This window comes from Pinus tabuliformis, chromosome 4_1, assembly GCF_031772625.1.
Source record: "Pinus tabuliformis cultivar Carrire ecotype Pingquan chromosome 4_1, CPIR1, whole genome shotgun sequence".
NCBI lineage: Eukaryota > Viridiplantae > Streptophyta > Pinopsida > Pinales > Pinaceae > Pinus > Pinus tabuliformis.
Genome location: NC_142303.1, coordinates 204,750,083 through 204,770,770, shown reverse-complemented (window position 1 = coordinate 204,770,770; position 20,688 = coordinate 204,750,083). Strand labels below are relative to the sequence as shown.

At 39.1% G+C, this 20,688-nt stretch overlaps 1 protein-coding gene across 1 annotated transcript; it reads right to left on the bottom strand.

Moving 5' to 3' along the window:
* Positions 1–2,759: 2,759 nt before the first annotated feature.
* On the bottom strand, positions 2,760–3,224 carry LOC149174931 (subtilisin-like protease SBT5.3). The gene has a single exon (XM_089421009.1). It carries the CDS (start codon positions 3,222–3,224, stop codon positions 2,760–2,762), a length of 465 nt encoding a protein of 154 aa, XP_089277135.1.
* Positions 3,225–20,688: the final 17,464 nt, after the last annotated feature.

Below are 20,688 nucleotides of genomic sequence, written 5' to 3'. Positions count from 1 at the left end.
CTTGAACCTTAAGGAAACATTAGCGCTTCGCACTTGGATGCCAGATGATTTTCCTACTTTGGCTAATGAGAAGGCCATTTGGGCAAATTGGAACTTACTACTCCAACAAGAAAACCCTCCCCAAGCCCACTCAGGAAGCAGCAAAGCAAAAAAGGATACCTGGAATCCACCACCAAAGCAAACTATCAAGCTCAACTTTGATGGTGCATCAAAAGGCAATCCTGGAAATGCTGGATATGGAGGAATATTCAGAAATCATGCAGGTTCGCCCCTCCTCATCTACCATGGCAACATAGGATGGGACACCAATAACTCAGCTGAACTGGAGGGACTATGGCAAGGACTCCTCCTCTCCAGAATCCACAACTTTCAACCCCTGGAAGTTGAAGGCGACTCCCTCGTCCTCATCAACATGGCCAAGCAAATTCTCAATGGGACTCATGCCAGGAAAATTGCCAAGAGCTGGAGACTCGAAGCTAGATTGGAGGCCTTAGAACAATGGCTTCACAATAATAGAGCTATCATCTTCACTCATGTAAAACGAGAAGGAAATCAGGTAGCGGACCTCTTAGCCAACCTGGGAGTGAATTCCAAGCACACTCTCACCACAGGGATGCTGGACATAATCCAACACCATGATCATGCACAGGAATGCAAACTTCAGATCCAAAAGGAAGCTGCTCCCCCGGATGCGGGTGCTGGAGACGAGAATTAATGTGATAAGACAGTGGTTGGGCGGGGCGGATCGCCACTTGCCTGACCTGCACAGGATACGTGGATGGGCAACACTGCAAAGCGCGTGGCACACCTGCATGACCATCGCTCAGGGTACGTTATTTTGCTGGTTCGGCTGGAACGTCAGGTTCATAGTGGGGGAATTAAGGTTCACATGCATCAGCGTGCAGCGGAGGGATCAAACCATTAAGGGAGTAGTAATGGGAGACGACTCCCAAGACAAAGCCTACAATCTTAAAACTGGAGGCAGGACGAGGGGGATGGTAAATTCGTTAGCGCTGCCGCTCTGTCGGCACTCCTCTGCGTGTGATAAGAATCTCAGAGAGAAGGCAGGGAATTGGACTTGGGTGTTGATTATCTTGGTCCTCTCTGCGAGGCTGGTTGCTCCCCTCCCCGAATATCGCTCAGGTATTGCTAGTCGGCCCTCCTGCTCTTTTCTCTCGGCATCTGATATCTGTGTCTGTTTTGGCTTATGCAAAGGCACAGGGACTCAGCAAACCCAAAGAACATGTTCATTCTAGGAAGAGGAGGCTAAATTGGGAGGCATCGCCGCATCCAAGCTATCGCCCCATAGGAAAATCTTTGGATTTGGGCCACTATCATACGCAGGATTCCTCGTCTAAGACCGAGAGCAGGCAATCACCAAGGGCAGGCGAAAAGAGCCCCAACGGACTCATCCTCCAGCGATTTGAACCATCCTCCAAGAAGAGGGCTTTCCTCTCACATCAGAAGAGGAAGGTCTCGAGCCTCTGACTCTCGACCTGGTCCAATTCCTGCCATAGGCTCCGCCATTTTCACCTTTGACAGTGCTCTCAATAGGCCTAGGATCACAGCCTATTTTACTGTGGTGTTTCAGGAGGAAGGTTTAGCAGTAGACTTAAGGACACAAGAGGAAAATTCGAGGGCTATGCAGGACCCCTCTTCATCTTTTCAGATAGCTATGGAGACCACGCCTCAGCAGGAAATTAAGGAGCAAAGAAGCAGTGCGTGGGAGCCGATGATGGTAGATCTAGGTACTGATGCCCAGAATGTGACACAGTTAGAGGAACCACCTGATATGGGCTGGTGTCGAATTACTGAAGAGCCCATTGATGAATAGGAAGGCCAACCATGCTTCTCTTTTTGCAGAATGCCCCTGTCCACAGGGCAAGGATGTAAGGCGGAATGGTTATGTGTTTTTGTTACTGTCTTGTGTCTCAGTGTTCATTCTCCCCTGGTCTTTTCTTTTTGAGTTTTTGACTTGTCTCAGGCTTCAGAGATTATTCCCCTGCGTGGGAAACAATATCAGACATTTTTCAAATATGTATATGCTGGATAGAACTGCCTCCCGCAGGAGCAGAGTGCTTGACTACGGTCATGTTGTATATTTACCACCTCTTTGTTAATATAATAGATTAGAATTAACAAAAAAAAAAAAATATAAACATAAAAAACATTTTTATTAATTAATTATGAGATAATTCCAAGAAAAATTCTTTTGTTATTTAGTTAAAAATGATATTGATAATGTTATTAGTTTTTTTCAAGTTACTTAACAGATTTTGTTTTTCAAATTCTTTAATATAAAAATAAAAATTTTAAAATTATATATATATATATATATATATATATATATATATATATATATATATATATATAATTTTTATTAAATTTGATTTTAAATTAAAATGGTAAAATAAAAAAAATAGAAGTTTGCACTTTTCCATACAAACAGAGCCCTTGCGAAAGGGATAAAAAATTCATTTAGTGAAATAGATATATTTAAATTAATATGGCCTCAAAAGTGTTTAGCAACTTGCATATCATATTCCATGAAAATGGAAAAAAAAAATTAATACGAGTGCTCTTCCTTTTTATTGCCTTGTTTCTTCCTTCTCTCACATGTGTAGATTTTCCTTCTTTCACGTATGCAAAACAATCTATGGAAATCTTCAAACAATACTAGGTTGTATAGTTATTAAAAAATTGTTGATAGTCATAGTATTCACAACATTGGGACTTGCCACAAGATAATAAGCATGTTTCTAGATCAGGGACTCAAATACATAGTTCCCTAAAGAATTTTCCATGGCTCTGAGTGCCACCCTAAATGATTTCTCCTCCCCTTTATTATAAAAATCAAGTCGTTTGGGCTCAACTAACACCGAAACTCTAGGAGGAGACCTCACCTTTGCCTTATAAGTTGCAGGTCCCTCTGCCACATTTTTTGCCTTTATTTTCACAGTCACATAACCTTGCAGTTGTGAGACCGTAATTGAAAGATAGTTGATGTCATGTGTTTTAGGTTGGCGTGCCTTTCCTGTTACGACATTGATCTCTATTGAGTTATAGTTAAAGCTCCACAATAATCCGTAGTAGTTTTTGACTGATAGATCATAAAGCAGGTCAAGATTTACACCCACATTTGGATTGACATGACCTGCAACATAGTTGAAAGGACCCACTCTTTGCAGCGATGCATTCCTAATTGGCTTATCCGTGTCATCCATTCTTTCAACTGTGATTTACAAAAGAAAACAAAAGAGAAAAGAAATCAATGGAAGGGTAATTTATCATATAATATCTATCTCTCTATAATTTTCTATTATGTTATATGCCTTCCTAAGCCTCTCAACTATCTTGTCATGGTAGGAACATTGTTGATGTCCAATGAGCATAGTTAAGGTGAAAATGTGGATCTCTAATAAATATAGTCATTGTGAAAATATGGATTAATTCTTTTTGAATGTGCATGTATGTGTGTGAGAATAAAAGGATAAAAATGTACACTTGTAGTCATAATGGCAGACTTAATAGTTGTAGGGTTCCAATGAGATATGCTCCCTTTAATAAAGCTGCAACACTTACAACATGTGGGCATGACAAAGATTTGCCAGAAAGTACATTGAAAGGTACATACCAATGATCAAATGAAAGGCCATTCGTTGATGTTTCCATTGAATATATTTCTAAGATGTTCAACCCTGGAGCTGTAATATTAGGCTTCATTGGAGAAACAATTCAAAAATTTGTGTGTGAAAAAGTGCAGTGTCATACAATTCGTTATCATCATGTAAACACAAAAATTTGGGGAGTGGAATATGATCTTCAGGATGTCTGGAGTAAGATAATTTGGTCCCTGAGAGGAAAAGGTTGTCATCACTAGAGTTGGCTTTGCATGCAATTCAGTTCTTGCAGGAGAAATGTAAGCAACAGGAGACCTGAATGAGAAAACTTTTATAGAAAATTAGGATTTTCCATGTAAGGACCTTAGTTTACTACAATAATTTTCAATGTAGGGCTAATATAAGTAAAATTGTTGTCATGAAAACCTACATTGTAGAATTGATGTAGTCAAATACATTTTCCCCATCAATTGCATTCAACTTGGTAGCTGGAAGAACCTGACAATCTGAAGTAACATCATTGGAATTTACGGGGTCATTGCAGAGGTTCATGCCTAATCCTCCTGCCATGCAAACTGCTTCAACCTTCTCAATTCTTGCATTGATACCACGAAGGCAGGAAACAATCTGTCATTTAACTTTGTGGAGATCTAGAGATTTTAGGAAGCGATGTTTTCTACAACATTATTACATTAAATCTATTTAAATTCATCAAAGATGTAGTTTTTCATTCCTTGGACTAACACTAATCCAAATTTATCCTTTGGAAAGAATATGTCATATTGATAAGTTTAACTTTTTGTTATTATGAAAATCATTAAAATTTGTATTATGTAGCATACCCAACAATTTTATTTTGATTTGGAGTTGTAACATCAGATGATGATACTAGAGGGCACATTTGTTTCTTTGGTAGTCGGTACTTAGATATGATTTGTCCCTGGCATAAAATGAGCTTTCCAGAATAATGCAAGGGATCACATTTGACTTCAATTCCCTTCAGAGGCCTTCTAATGGTTCAAAAAAAACCCCTTAAACTTGAAAAACTAGATACATGGATTTTTCAATCTGATAGGAGGACAAAAGGAAAAGTTCAATAAGCACAATTTCCCCTGAATTTTCATTAAAGAAAATTACCATCATAGCACTTGAACTACTCTTATATCAATGCATGTGTTCCAGACATTAAAAAATAGACAATGGTTTTAAAACGACTTGCAATGTGAACAGAACGAAACGAGTAATAAGCCTATCAACCTACTTTAGTTTCTACATGTTTTAGGGGTAAATTTCGTCCTCGGTGGTTATGGGAAATATTTTTGTATATCGATTTCATATGATGAGTTAAATGTGCTTTCAGATTTACCTAAAAATAAAAATGAAAATAAGGTATACTCAATATATATGTTTTGTTGTTTCCAAGAAGATCGCTTGAAGGAAATTGTCAATTAATACTACTTTCTCCCACGGTTATAATCCATGGAGCCACATTTGTAACTTTCCTCAGAGTTGGACCATCATTTCCAGCGGAACAGACAACTACGTTTCCTTTGTGGAGTCCATGGAATGCTCCACTTGCAATTTCATCCTGAAAATAATTAGATAAAGGAGGGCGAGATCTGAGGGAAAGAGAGAACACATCAACTCCATCATGTACCCCTGCATAAAATGCTGCAAGAGTATCTGTATCATAGCATGATCCATTTGGAGTGGGAGGCCAACTTATTTTGTAAGATACAACTCGAGCATGAGGAACTCTTCCTTTTGCAATCTTTCCTGCATATCTAGTTAAATTTGCATTTTTCACAAAATTCCCACCTGTTGTAGACAAAGTATGAGTACCATGTGCATATTTATCCACTGGAGAAACACATTCACTAGTTCCTGAGATATTCAAAGGCCCATTTGCAGCCTCATATCCTTTGATGAAGTATCTACCTCTAAGAAGTTTCTCGTTGCAAACAAAACATGGAATATTGTAACTTTCACCCTATGAGGCAAGGTTCAGGATAACTACTTTTTAATCAAATTCCTATAGAATGTGAAACCTTGGTTCTATGAATATAGGTAATAAATGTCCTTGTTTTATAGGTAGGTATATCCTACAATGGAGTTGGGTTCTAACATCCAACAATAACCTAACAAGCAAAGAGAGACAATGAATTTCTTTTCTCCCTAGAAAAACAATGGAACAATAAGAAACATTGACCACATTAGTCTGTAAGAATATAGGAAGACCAGACAAGAATACAATATAGTATGTGAAAGAAGCATGTTTTATTGTTTTTTTCTTTGGTAGAATACAAAAATAAGTATCACAAACACAAAGACAAGATTCACCACTCAAAAATCAATGTAGTTAAAGTAAGGCCACACCCACCCTCTCCTCCTCATTTTAAATCAAATCAAATCAAATGTACAGTAAATCAAATCAAATCAAATTCAACTCTTAGTTAAAGTAAGGCAAAGCATGCCTTGGCTATTTTGGAATCCTTGAGCTCACTTTCATTAGCCTTCAACAAAATAAAAGAAAATGATTTAATGCTTATTCAATGAATAAGAATGCTGAGAGACGAAAGAAACACAATATGAAATTTTCTTCGGAGCCCTTTGTTCACTAACCTAACGCACCCATGATTGTATTGTAAAAGAAGTGTATGAAATAATAGTAAACAAATCCTCAACCAGAAACATAGATGCATATGACAACACTAGGCATTTCCCTTATGCATCCTATTGGCATTATGACACAGGTGTTGTCCATGATGGCAACTCACTCAGATGACAGATCACAATTCAGGCTCATAGAATGAAGGAAAAAGAGATATACGTAGGTTCCCATTGACAAAGCCGCGTATACACGCAAGTTAGACGACCAAAAGGTGCATGTGCGTATACACGCACTTTCATGGAAGTAAAGGCATATACATGTTGGAGAATTTGGTTTTGGTCCATGGTATTTGGACCATGGTATTGTGATGCATGGTATTAGTCCAAGGTATCTTGTCCGATGTGTTGACCCCAGGTATTTGGTCCAAGGTATTGATTCTAAGTGGTTTTGGACCATGGTATTGAGTAAGGCCTAAGACTATAAAAGGAGGAGGAGATCATTAGGCAAAGGCACTCAAGTATTGAATATCTAATGAAGAGAAAGATCTAGAACACTGGTCATTGGGTTATAGTGCATAGCTGGATTTGAATCAAGGAAGACCCTGAGCACTTGAAGAAGGATAAGTTGTATTGATGGGTCAAGATCTTAAGGCTTGTAGAGAAGTATCTTTATGTGGTTTTGATCTTTTATCTGAATAATTAGCGCATGCCGTAATATATAAATATGATGATTAGGGTAAAACTGATGTTTGAATAGTTGTAAAGGTTAAATCATCTTTTACAGATCTATATGCAAGTTCATTATAGAAAGGGTGCATATACACGCGGGTTCAACATTTCAAAACAGCATATATGCAGGTTTGTCTTGAGAAAAGTGTGTATGCACGCAGGTTTGACACATTGAAGTAGTGTACACCTCATAAAATATGTTTTAGCTACTTCTATTTGCTGTTGTAGTGTTCTGGGTTCTGGCTTAGGTTCTGGTTACTGTTACTGTGTTCTGGTTACAACATTCAAAAAAGTGTCTGTTTGATTTAGTTTTGGTTGGTGCAAAGGAGATTGGTTGATGCAGATATATTTGATGTTTGATTGATGTTATTGGAGGATCCAGTCTGAAAATTTATGAAACATGGTCCCTCGAAGAAAGGAGAAGGCTGTAGCCTTCTGTAGGTCAGCACCTACGTATTAGTAAACACATCAGCTAGGACAAGAGCTAAGGGGGTTGTAACTCCCTTCCAGGAAAAGCTAGAGAATGAGAGAAGGTTGTAGCCTTCTGTAGGTAGAAGCTTGCATATTGGTATAAGGTTGCACCAGTACAAAATTTGTAAAAGGAAGTTTCTTATTAAAGAAAGATAGAGACGATTGCAGGAGGTGTTTTTTACCCACATTAGGTTTCCACCTTATATCTTGTGTTCATGTGTGTGATTGCCTGTTCTGTTTACTGCACCTGATTACTGGTTATATGGTTCTGATACGCAGATTAAAGATCAACTAACTAAATTATAAGTTTGCAATGTATACACTGGTTGCTATCAACACAGTTGCGTATACACGCAAGTTTCATTAACAGAAGTAGCGTATAAAAATCTGTGTATGAAAATGAAATATTGTTAAATTGCTAATACTGATTCACCCTCCCCCCCTCTCAATATTATTTCCAACAATTGGTATCAGAGCAGGTCCTTCAGAAGAAGCTTGATCGCTTGAAGGAAGATCTATCATCATGGGCAGCTACGAAAGAGAGGGATCCATTAGATCACCAATCTTTGATGGGAGAAACTTCGTCTATTGGAAGGTAAGAACCACAACCTATCTTCAATCTCTTGGAACAGATGTTTGGGAAATCATGGAAGGAGGATATACATTTCCATCAGCAATTCCTACAAATATGGCAGGTAAAAAGCAGTATGAAACAAATTCCAAGGCTGTCAATACACTATTGGGGAGTCTGTCACAATCAAAATTTGTCAAGGTTATGTAGCTCAAAACTGCCAAAGAAGTATGGGACAAGATCATTCTAAGCTATGAAGGAGATAATTAGGTAAAACGTGCAAAACTACAATCTCTTAGAATTCAATATGAAACTCTCAAAATGCACAATGATGAAAGTATAGCTCATTACTTCCTATATATATATGAGATTGTTAATCACATGAAAAACTTGGGTGAAGAGATAAAATAAGTTACTTTAGTTGAAAATGTTTTAAGATCCTTGTCTTCTAAGTTTGAATCAAAAGTTTCTGCCATAGAAGAAAAGTAGGATCTTCAGAGTATGACTATGACACAGTTGCATAGAATCCTAACCACTGTTGAAATGAGAAAAGGAGGTCCATCAGATATGAGAGAAGCTACATTCAAGGCTTCAGGAAGAGAAGAGCTCAATGAATCGAGACATATTTCAGAAGGAGAGGAAGAAGAAAACTTTGTCAAAAACCTTCAACGAGGTTATGGAAGATGCAGATGTAAACTACCTTTCAAATTCTTTACTTGTGGAAGAGTCGGTCATTATGTAGCCAAATGTCCTCATAAAGATAAGCTTGATAAAGGTAAGGAACGGCAAAATGGAATAGAAAACAGAATGTAAGTAAGAAGAGCTACTATACACATGAAGATAGCGATGGTTTATCAAATAGTGATGAAGATGAATATGGTAATGATTATAGACTTTTGATGGCTTTTGAAGATGATGATTTTTTGGATGCTTTAGATGAAGATAGTCTTTATGAAGAAATTTCTAAACATAAAATTTTTTTAGAAGAAAAGAGTATGACTATAGATACTCTGACATTCCAACATGCTGAAACGGAAAAACACAATGAAAAGTTAGAATGTGAAATTGTGGGTCTAAGAAAAGATATTGAGATAGCAAAAGATTTCAATCTTAGATTTACGAAAGGATCATAAACTTTAGATGAAATTATCAAAGTGCAGCATTCTCCTCTGATAAAGATAGGTCTCGAATATACTGAAGAAACATCTCAAGCACAGAAGCCATCAACCTCCAAAAGCTATCTTAATGCAGCAAGGAGAAGTGAACATGTTGACAATCGTCAGCAAAGGCATAAAGCAGATCACCAGGTAAATCGGGTTCAATCTACTTCAAGGATGAACAGAAGATATAACCAACCATAGGTAAATCAATCTCAATTTTCTTCAAGAATGAATGTCAATGGAAACTACAATCATCAGGTTAGTAGATTCGATAAACGCAGGAATTTCTTTAATGGCCAATGTTTTTCATGTTATAACTTTAGACACAAAGCTGCTCAATGTGTTGCCTACAAGACCATCATGACTAGAGAAGCACGAAATCAAAGGAATGTGACTCGGATCATGAAAAGGACCTACAATAACTTTTTTTCTCTTGAAAATGAAATAGAATGCTCTATATGTAACAACTTCGGTCATGAAGATTCTGAATGTAGGAGTAAACTTCGTCAAACATCTTAGAAGGAGCAAGCTTCATTGTGTCCCAAAACATGGCGAAAGAAAGAATCACAAATAGAAATATGCGGTATATCCTTGTATGCAGAAGGACAAGAAAATCAGTGGTACATCGACAGTGGATGCTCGAAACACATGACAGGTGATAAAGAAAAACTTCAGTCATATAATGCCTTAGAAAAGGAAAAGAAGGTCTCATTTGGTAATGACACTCCTGCAGTCATAAAAGGTAAAGGCTCTATTCTCTTAAAAGAAAAAGTTAAAGCTGGGAATGTTATGTATGTAGATGGTCTAAAGCATAATCTATTGAGTGTCAGTCAAATGTGTGATCAAGGAAATGAGGTAGTATTTCAATCAAATGGATGTGTTGTTTGTGAGCTTGATATAGGAGAAACAGTGATCAAAGGTGTAAGAACTCCAAACAACCTGTACATACTCAAGGGGGACAACAACAGTGCTATCTAAGAAAAAACGATGAACACTGGTTATGGCACAGAAGATTGGGGAATCTAAGTTTCTGTCAATTAAGAAAAGCATGCAGATACCGGGTTGTTCATGATCTTCCTGATATTAACATTCCAGAGAATACAATATGCAAATCACGTCAATTTGGTAAGCAAACTAGAGCACATTTCCCTGAGAAGGAAGGATCATCTAGTAAGCCTCTTGAACTTGTTCACACTGATTTATGTGGTCCATCTAGGAAAAATTCACCTTGTGGAGAAGAATACTTTATATTGTTCATTGACGACTTTTCCAGAATGTGTTGGATAGGAATTTTAAAGCATAAAGACGAAGCTTTCAAAAATTTCAAAGCCTTCAAGGCCTTGGTTGAAAATGAATCAGATCACAAAATCAAATGCCTCAGGTCTAATCGAGGAGGGAAGTTTCCCTCGCATGAATTCTTTGAATTTTGTGAAGAAAATGAAATAAGAAGGGAACTCTCTACCACAAGAACTCCTCAGCAAAATGGAGTGGTAGAAAGGATGAACAAAACTGTTCAACAAATGGTTCATGCTATGCTAGATGAGTCTAGAACTCCTGCAACCTTCTGGGGTGAAGCTGCATTTGCTGCCATCACTATTCTCAACAAAACAAACGTCCGGGTAAATAGAACTCTAACTCCACATGAACTTTGGTATGGTAAGACTCCTACTGTAAAATACTTCAAAGTTTTTGGAAGAAAATGTTAAATCAAAAGGACTGATGAAAAACTTGGCAAGTTTGAACCTAGAACAGATGAAGGAATTATCCTTGGTTACTCTTCCCGAATTAAAGGATATAAGTGTTATAATAAAAGACTTGGTAAAATTGTTGAAATTATTGATGTTGTTGTTGATGAGGCAGGTAAAAATCCAAAGCAGGTAAAAATCGAAGATTATGAAGAAGATGACGACTATCCTTCCACATCAAATCATATTAATTCTGAAGAAGAAACCAATGAGGCACTAGAAGAACAGATAAGGGTAGCAGAAAAGACTCCATCTAGGTATGTTCGGAAGAATCATCTAGAGACTCAAATTTTGGGCAGAAAGAGGTAGGTGTGCAGACAAGAAGAACTATTACAGAAGCTTCAAGCTATCTAGCATTGCTTTCCTCCGTCGAACCGCAAAATGTAAATGAAGCATGCAAAGATGAATGTTGGGTCAAGGCCATGAATGAAGAACTTGAGTAGATTGAAAAGAATAATACTTGGGAATTGGTTCCTAGACCTAATGATAAGAATGTCATAGGAACCAAATGGATATTCAAAAACAAGTTGAATGAAAATGGAGAAGTTATTAGAAACAAGGCCAGACTTGTTTGTAAAGGGTATGCTCAACAAGAAGGTATAGACTTTGAAGAAACTTTTGCACCTGTTGCTAGACTTGAAGCCATAAGAATGTTCCTTGCTCTTTCTAGCTTTCAGAAGTTCAAAGTATATCAAATGGATGTGAAATTTTCCTTTCTTAATGGAGACCTAGAAGAAGAAGTATATATTGAGCAACCAGATGGATTCATCCTTGGAAATGATCCAAAACTTGTATGTAGACTCAGAAAGGCTCTCTATGGTCTAAAACAAGCTCCAAGGGCCTGGTATTATCATCTTGACAAATACCTTCGTCAACATGGTTTTTCAAAAGGATCAGCTGATAGCAATCTATATATAAAGATTGAAAATGACAAATTGCTAATACTTGTTGTGTATGTTGATGATAACATTTTTGGTAGCAATGAAGAAGCCATAAGTCAAAACTTTTCTTTGGTAATGCAGAAAGAATTTGAAATGTCCCTGCTTGGTGAGCTCATATATTTTCTTGGTTTACAAGTTCAACAAAATAAAGATGGTATTTTTCTATCACAAACCAAGTACCTCAAGCAGATCTTGAAGAAAAATGGCATGGAAGATTCTAAACCAGTATGTACCCCTATGGTAATAGGATGTAGCCTCAACGCAAATGATGAATCAACAGTAGTACATCAACCAACCTACAAATCCATGATTGGTAGTCTATTCTATCTAACAGGTACCCGACCAGACATCATGCATGCAGTGGGAATAGTTGGAAGATTCCAAGCAAATTGAAAGGAAGCACACCTTGAGGCAGTCAAAAGAATTTTCAAATATCTTCAACACAAAACTTTGGTTTATGGTATCTTATAGATACAAATCTTACACTTCATGCATATACAGATGCAGATTGGGCAAGAAGCGTGGATGACAGAAAAAACACTAGTGGTGGTGCATTATATATGGGTTCTAGATTAGTGTCTTGGTTCAGCAAGAAACAAAGTTCAATTGCATTATATACAACTGAAGCATAATATGTCGCTACTGCATCTTGTTGCACACAACTCCTTTGGATGATGCAAACATTGCAAGACATTCAGATCACATGTACTCCACCCATCTCCATTCTATGTGATAATACAAGTGCAATCAGTATTTCAAGGAATCTAGTCATGCATTCCAAGACCAAGCACATACCTATCATATATCATTTTCTCCATGAACAAGTGCTTGAACAAAAGGTCTAATTGGAGTATGTTCCCTCCAAAGAACAGGTTGCTGATATATTCACTAAACCGCTGCCCAGAGAGACATTTGAATATCTAAGACAAAAGCTGGGAGTAGTTGATGCATCATCTTGCTGTTGAAACCTGTCTGGTTCAGAGAAAAGTGGTTGTACACGAGTATCATGAAGCATATCCATGTACATACGGTGGTTGCTATGGATACAGTCACGTATCTGTTGGTTTGAAGAATATTAGTGGGCCAGACTTAGGATGAAAAGAGTCTGATATGGGTCTAACAGTGATCATCTGGCACAGGTTCAAGGGGAGAATATACTTCTAATAATGCATTGTTGGCACTACCTTATAAGATCTTGGTACAATTTCACAATTGTTTTTTATTCAGGTGGAACAGGTGCAGAGGGAGATCATGGTTACTGGTATGGATGGTGATTGACAGATGATGCTGATGATAGTTGCTGATGACTATCATAGTCTTGTTTTAGATATTTTGTCTCTATGTTATGTATATCTATTACTATCAAGGTCATGTAATGACCTATTTTGTTTCCCCACTATGCCTGGGATGGATGATGTAATGTTCTTGTTTTATCATGTATAAATTTTTGGTGTATCCCTACTTGGTTGGGTGGATGAGTCAATCTTGGTATATCCCCACTTGGTTGGGAGATGGATGTATGTATGAGTCTTTGGTGATAGGAAGGTCATTTATGATGTATAGATTCATGTTCTTCTTGTAGGACATCTTTTTGCAGACCTTGCTTACAGTCAGGGGGAGCATGAATAGCATAGTTCAGCATATCAGAGAATTCAACATGTACTCAGGGGGAGCATAACCCTTTGTCCTTGATGACAAAGGGGGAGAGTGACTTGGGGTTGCCATCAAGTCCAAAGGGGGAGATTGTTGGCATTATGACACAGGTTTGGCGCTATGACACAGGTGTTGTCCTTGATGGCAACTCACTCATATGACAGATCATAGTTCAGGCTCACAGAATGAAGGAAAAAGAGATATACGTAGGTTCCCCTTGACCAAGCCGCATATACACACGGGTTAGATGACCAAAAGGCGCATATGCATATACACGCACTTTCATGCAAGGAAAGGCATGTAAATGTTGGAGAATTTGGTTTTGGTCCGTGGTATTTTGACCATGGTATTGTGATCCATGGTATTTTTCCAAGGTATCTTGTATGATGTGTTGACCCCAGGTATTTGGTCCAAGGTATTGATTCTAAGTGGTTTTGGACCATGGTACTGAGTAAGGCCTAAGACTATAAAAGGAGGAGGAGATCATTAGGCAAAGGCACTCAAGTATTGAATACCTAATGAAGAGCAAGATCTAGAATACTAGTCATTGAGTTATGGTGCATAGCTAGATCTGAATCAAGGAAGAACCTGAGTGCTTGAAGAAGGATAAGTTGTATTGATGGGTCAAGATCTTAAGGCTTGAAGAGAAGTATCTTTATGTGGTTTTTATATTTTATCTAAATAATTGGCACATGTCGTAATCTGTAAATATGATGATCTGGGTATAACTGATGTCTGAATAATTGTAAAGGTTAAATCATCTTTTACAGATCTATACGCAGGTTCATTACAGCAAGGGCACGTATACACCTTCGTTCAACATTTCAAAACAACGTATATGCAGGATTGTCCTGAGAAAAGTGCGTATGCATGCAAGTTCGACACATTGAAGTAGCGTATACCTCATAAAATATGTTTTAGCTACTTCTGTTTGCTGTTGCAGTGTTCTGGGTTCTGGCTTGGGTTCTGGTTACTGTTACTATGTTCTAGTTACAACATTCAGAAAAGTGATTGTTTGATTCAGTTTTAGTTGGTGCAAAGGAGATTAGTTGATGCAAATATATTTGATGTTTGATTGATGTTATTGATGGATCCAATTTGAAAATTTATGAAACGTGGTCCCTGGAAGAAAAGAGAAGGTTGTAGCCTTCTGTAGGTCAGCACCTACGTACTAGTAAACACATCAGCTAGTACAAGAGCTAAGGGGGTTGTAGCACCCTTCCAGGAAACTTTGGAGAACAAGAGAAGGTTGTAGCCTTCTACAGGTAGAAACCTACATACTGGTATAAGGCTACACCAGTACAAAATTTGTAAAAATAAATTTCTTATTAAAGAAAGATAGAGATGATTGTAGCAAGTGGTTTTCACCCACATTGGGTTTCCACCTTATATCTTGTGTTCATGTGTGTGATTTCCTATTCTATTTACTGCACCTGATTACTGGTTATATGGTTCTGATACATAGATTAAAGATCAACTAACTAAATTATAAGTTTGCAAGGTATACGCTGGTTTCTCTAAACATAGTTGCGTATACACGCAAGTTTCATTAACAAAAGTAGCGTATATAAATCTGTTTATGGAAATGAAATATTGTTAAATTGCTAATACTAATTCACCCCCCCTCTCAGTATTATTTCCAACACATCCAACCCTCCCATGCTTGCTCCTTTGAAAGGCCTCTTGGTCAACAATTATCCTGCATCTAGATGTAACGGATATGACTTACTCCTTTGCAATGACCTTCCTTTAGATATGTAATTTCATACTCACTCGTTGATTTGTTCTGAGTTCTATGGAAATAAATTGGGTGATATCGTCAGGCATGAATAAATGATCAATACAGATTGTGTTTGAACTACATAGCAATTCCCTTCTCAATAACTCTGAAATATGTGATCCCATTCAGTCGTCCGGCTAACAGGGAACTTTTTGTGTGTTATCGGTTATCCACAAAACAAAAAAAGGGAATAGAGAGCGAAGGAGGTATTTATTATGCACTTTACTGTGAAATTTATGAACCAGATGGAGTTTACTTGTAATATCCACCAATTGATACAGCATAGGTGGGAAAGGAGAGAAAAGACATTAGATTCCCCATAGGGAATATGAGAATAATCCATCATAGTTACATAGGTATTATTGTGGATTGGCAAGAATGGATGAAATATTTTCTTTTATCCTTATTTATTTTCTGCTCTGATTGCTTATATTCCTCCACGATGCTTTGTTCAAATTTCATGGATCTAAAACTCCTGTCCACAATAACAGGGATCCCCAAAGTTATATTTGGAAGACTTAAGGTGGTCATTATGGGAGTTGCAGCTACACCTAGAGGCAGTAACAAAAAAGAGAAAGGAGTAATGGACACAATGTATAGGCCTAGGGCAGGAGGAGAAAATATGGGGTAGTCTTGTGCATAGAATTGGAGTTTCATGTGCAATTTTAGTGTACGGATTCATCTTTCAAAGAGGGCCAAGACATCTAGTAAGTGACTAGACACATAATTGATTAGTTCAGCCACTTTAGTGTAATGGCCCTGGGAAGATTTGGTAGCAGGTCTGGACGAGCGTTGTTACCAGGTCCAGACCGATCTCTTTCTCGACGACATCCAACACATAATTTATAAGTTCACCGCCTTCAGTGTAATGGCCCTTGGTGTAGTTGTTACCAAGTCTAGAATAGCCATAAATAAAGTTGTCAGGCCTTAATATATGACTGTAAGGGCCTAATATCACACTATCCATGGTTTTGGGCTCAAGGTCCATGAGAACAGGCCCGGAACAAATCTCAACCAACCCACCATGCAAGAATGCCACCTCCACAACCTAGCACATGCCATAAAAGAAATAGTGTAAGGCCCCTATACCTTCTCATGGACACTTTATGTTCTTCAACTTCCTTCACCATATGTCACACTCGTTCAAACTAGAGGATGGAGTAATGAGACGGATACCAGACGGGCCATTACATTTGCCAGAAAGTCACGTCGCAGTTGTCATTTCTTTTTTCCCCTGGAAAAATCGTAATCTTTCATTATACTTTGAAAAATTACATATTGTAGATGCACGAATGCATATGCTATAAGTCTGATCAGCCTAAGGGCTTCAGCAAAAGTGTCAAAAATATGTCAACATATTTACCAGAATCATCACACAGGATGTTCAAGAACAAGTATTTTCTGTTTTATATACCTATTTGCCACGCAGGGCCTTTTATATACTTCAGATCATAAATATATACAAAAAATTGTACAATAACATCGTCAAAATTTTGTCAGCCATTCAGATCATGGGCTATCCACCCTGTGGTAGTGAGGGTCTATGTAGGGTCGATGGTAATATTGGAGAGCATTTGACCCTCGCTGCTCTTGGATCAACCACTCTCCTCGGGGAAGTGATGTGGCCACCTTGGATAGTTCGTCGACACTATTGTTGTGTTCCCTATAGATATGATTGCAAGTGATATCATTAAAATGTGCCTTCATATTATTTATTTCATCCAGTATAATGCTGAGTGTGTGAGTGTGGCAAGTAGTAACATTATTGAACCAGTCTATAATGATCTTCGAATCTCCATATATATGAATGTTCATGCAGTGATGACCCAATGAGAAATGCATGAGATGACGGAGTGTAATGAGTTCGGCAAAATTGTTTGAGCCAATCCCCAAGCCCATTTTGACTTTATAGTAATGTAGATCATTAATGTAAAGGATGAAACCGCCTCCACAACCCTGCTGTTGGGCTGCACCATCAAAAAATGCCCAAGGGACATTTTTATCGATGTGTGGAGGGTCATGTGGCCTTCGGGCACGAGGTTGAGGAGGCTCAGGTATATCGTTGAAGGCCGAAATGATCAGCGCAGAAGTGTGTGGCCAGCTCACAGGTTTGCCATCGAATATGTTCTGGTTCCGTGCCAGCCAGAGATACCAGCAGATTATAGGCGGAAGGCTCTGTAATTTTGATCCTTTGTGCCTATGATACCAACTTTCCCATGCTCTATTCAGGTCATCGCCATCCCACGTGCCCGTAAAACTGATGGAATTTGATATGTTTTGCCACAGTTCCATCAGGCCTGTACATTTCAGAAAGAGATGTGGAGTCGATTCAGCTGCGTTTTTACATATTGTGCACCAGGTTGGTCCGTAGATGGCTCGGTGCATGAGATTTTCACTAGTGGGAACTTTATCTCTTAGTATACACCAAAAAAATAATTTGATCTGAGGTGGTGCTGTGAGCTTCCAAATAGCCCTCCACCAGAATGCAATTAAATCCGGAACTTTGTGTGATATCAGCGCTTGGTAGCCCACCTTTGGAGTATACAAACCGCTGTCTGATTGGTGCCATATGAGTTGATCCGGTCCCTCTTTGATCCTGATATGCGATTCAAGAAGAGCTGTAATATAATCATTCCATTCTTGATGCCAGCATTGTGGTAAATTGATTTGATGTGCGGATTTCCATCGTTGTGCAAATATGGTAGAATTGAGAGGATCCGCAATGTTAGCAAGGACCTTAATCTCATGGGAGTGTAGATGCTGGATGAGGTTCCTTGATAACAGATGCCTGCCACCGCTTCCAATCCATGGATCTATACCAATGCGAGCCAAATGTCCATCATTGATTCTCCAAACCAGATTGTCCCTAATGAGAGGCAGAGAATGCAGTAATGCCTTCCACACAGATGAGATGCCAGTTTTGGGCCAGTTTGGAAGTCGAATCCATTCCATGATATTCATAGGCCAAATGTATTTATGATATGAGATGCAGGTCCAGAGATTCTGTCCCGTGAGCAAAGTCCACCCCATCTTTGCTGCAAGTGCCTGTGCGAAATAAGGCAGGTCTTTTAATCCCCAGCCTCCCCATTTCTTGGGCAACGCTATCCTGTTCCAGCCCACCCATGCAAAAGTCCTCTTATCTTGGTTCCCATTCCATAAATATCTGTTGCATAATTGGTGCAGTCTGGTCAATATGCTTCTCGGAATCCAGGCAAGGGCCATCCAATAGACAGGCGTTGCCTCAAGAACAGATTTTATCAATACTAGTCTGCCTGCCCTGGACAAATATCGGTGACTCCAAATGTTAAGCCTCTTCTCCAATTTTGAGATGAGCCAAGTCCAATCAGCTATCTTCTGGCTGACAGGCTTGATCCAGAAGCCCAGGTATTTAAGACCCCGATCTAGAGGATTGATGCAATAAGGGAACAGATGGTGAGCAAAATGAGACTCATGGATGGAAGTACGAGTGAAAGTGATGGTGGATTTTGAATTATTTGCTATCATACCAGAGGCTGATGAGAAAAGAGAGAGGATCTTTGAGAAAGTTCAGGAATCCCTGATACTGCCATCAAGGAAAATAATGACATCATCCACAAACAGTAGGTGGGTGAGGAAGCAGTCATCAGATATCTTGAGACCACATAGCTCCCCATCTCTCTTGGCTGACGCAATCAATCGGCTGAGACCATCCATGACAATTAAGAACAGAAGGGGAGACAGGGGACAACCCTGTCTGAGACCTCTTTCAGAATGGAAAAAATGAGATGCAGACCCATTTATAAGCACACTGAAAGTAGGAGTGGTAATGCAGGCCATGATCCAAGTAATGAAATTGTGAGGGAACCCCAGGTGGATAAGGAGCATCTTAATGTATAGCCAGCTGACACGATCAAATGCCTTAGCCAAATTGATTTTTAGGGTGATGGCTTTTTGGTGTCAGGTCCAGATGGAGTGGATGGCTTCCTGGGCCGAGCCAATAGCTTCATGAATCTGACGGTGTTCAAGGAAGGCAAATTGTTGGGGGGCGATATGACGGGACATGATAGGGCGGAGACGGTTTGCAATGATCTTGGAAATGATCTTATAGAGACAATTGCACAGGGATATAGGTCTATAGTCATTGAAGGAGGATGGGGAGTCTGATTTCGGAATGAGAGCGATAAAAGTCGAGTTGATGGCATTATACAAGGTCCCTGTTACACGACATTCCTCCACTACCCTTAGCAAGTCATGGCTGAGCAACTCATAGAAAGCAAGGTAGAATTCAATGGTCCAACCATCCGGACCCGGGCTTTTATCCTTTTTGAACCATTTCAATGTGCCCTCAAGCTCCCCAGGAGTCACAGGATCAAAAAGAGCCTCTGCTTCATCCCCTTGTACAAATCTGGGGAAATGACCAGCAATATTTATAATATCAGCAATAGTCGAGCCCGGGGGATTTTTGTATAGATTCCTGAAGTGTGAAGATCCTAAGTGTGAGAGCTTGTTAAAAGTGTCAGCCACACCTCCCTCAGGATTCGGCATGCTCCAGATAGTATTTGTGACTTTTCTGCCTTTTGCATAATTGTGGAAAAACCGGGTGTTGTCATCCCCTACTTTTAACCAAATAGCTCTGCTTCGAAGGCGAATAGATTCCTCTCTATCTTTTAGTATCTGTGACTTCTGGCTTTCAAGCTCCACCAGGTGAGATTTATCTTCAGCAGTGACAAACCCCAAACCTCGTTCATCCTGTAGGGAGCAGAGTTCCGATTCAATATGCAGAAGAGCCGAGTTTTCCCTCTGATGCTTTTCTCTGGCCCAGTTTATGGTTAGGTGCTTGAGCTGTGATAGATTGGAGCAAAAACCCTTTGCTAAAGAGTCAAATCTATCAATCGGATTCGCTGCCCAAAAATCCGAGACCATCCGAATATAAGATGGGTCCTGAAGCCATACATGATTAAACTTGAACGGGGCTTTTGGCTTTTGGATAGGTCCCGAGATCTCCAGGTATACAGGGGAGTGATCCGATATGCCTCCAGCTCCAACCCATTGTTTGTAGTGGTGCATCTGTTGTATAAGGGTCCCTTTCATGATATATCTGTCCAGTCTGCGAGCAAGGGCAGCTTCACCCACCCTTCTATTCTGCCAAGTGGGGAGAGGTTTGTTCATAGGGACATCAATCAGATTGTGTCTTTCCAGGAGATCAGTCATGTATCCCGTGATCGAATCCACCTGAGCCATAGATCCCCATGATTCCCCATAGCCTAGGGAGAAATTGAGATCACCTCCCATGATGATGTGCTCAGCAGAGAAAATAGAGAGACTAAGCAGGTGTTGCCAGAAATGCTCCCTTTGTTGACAAGGGCCATAGATGTTTATAACCCTAAGGCTGTGCCCTAGGTCTGCCGAAAAGAGATCTATACCCATAA

Excerpts from the sequence above, each read along its gene's own strand:
- LOC149174931 (XM_089421009.1), bottom strand. The coding sequence starts at position 3,224 with ATGGATGACACGGATAAGCCAATTAGGAATGCATCGCTGCAAAGAGTG.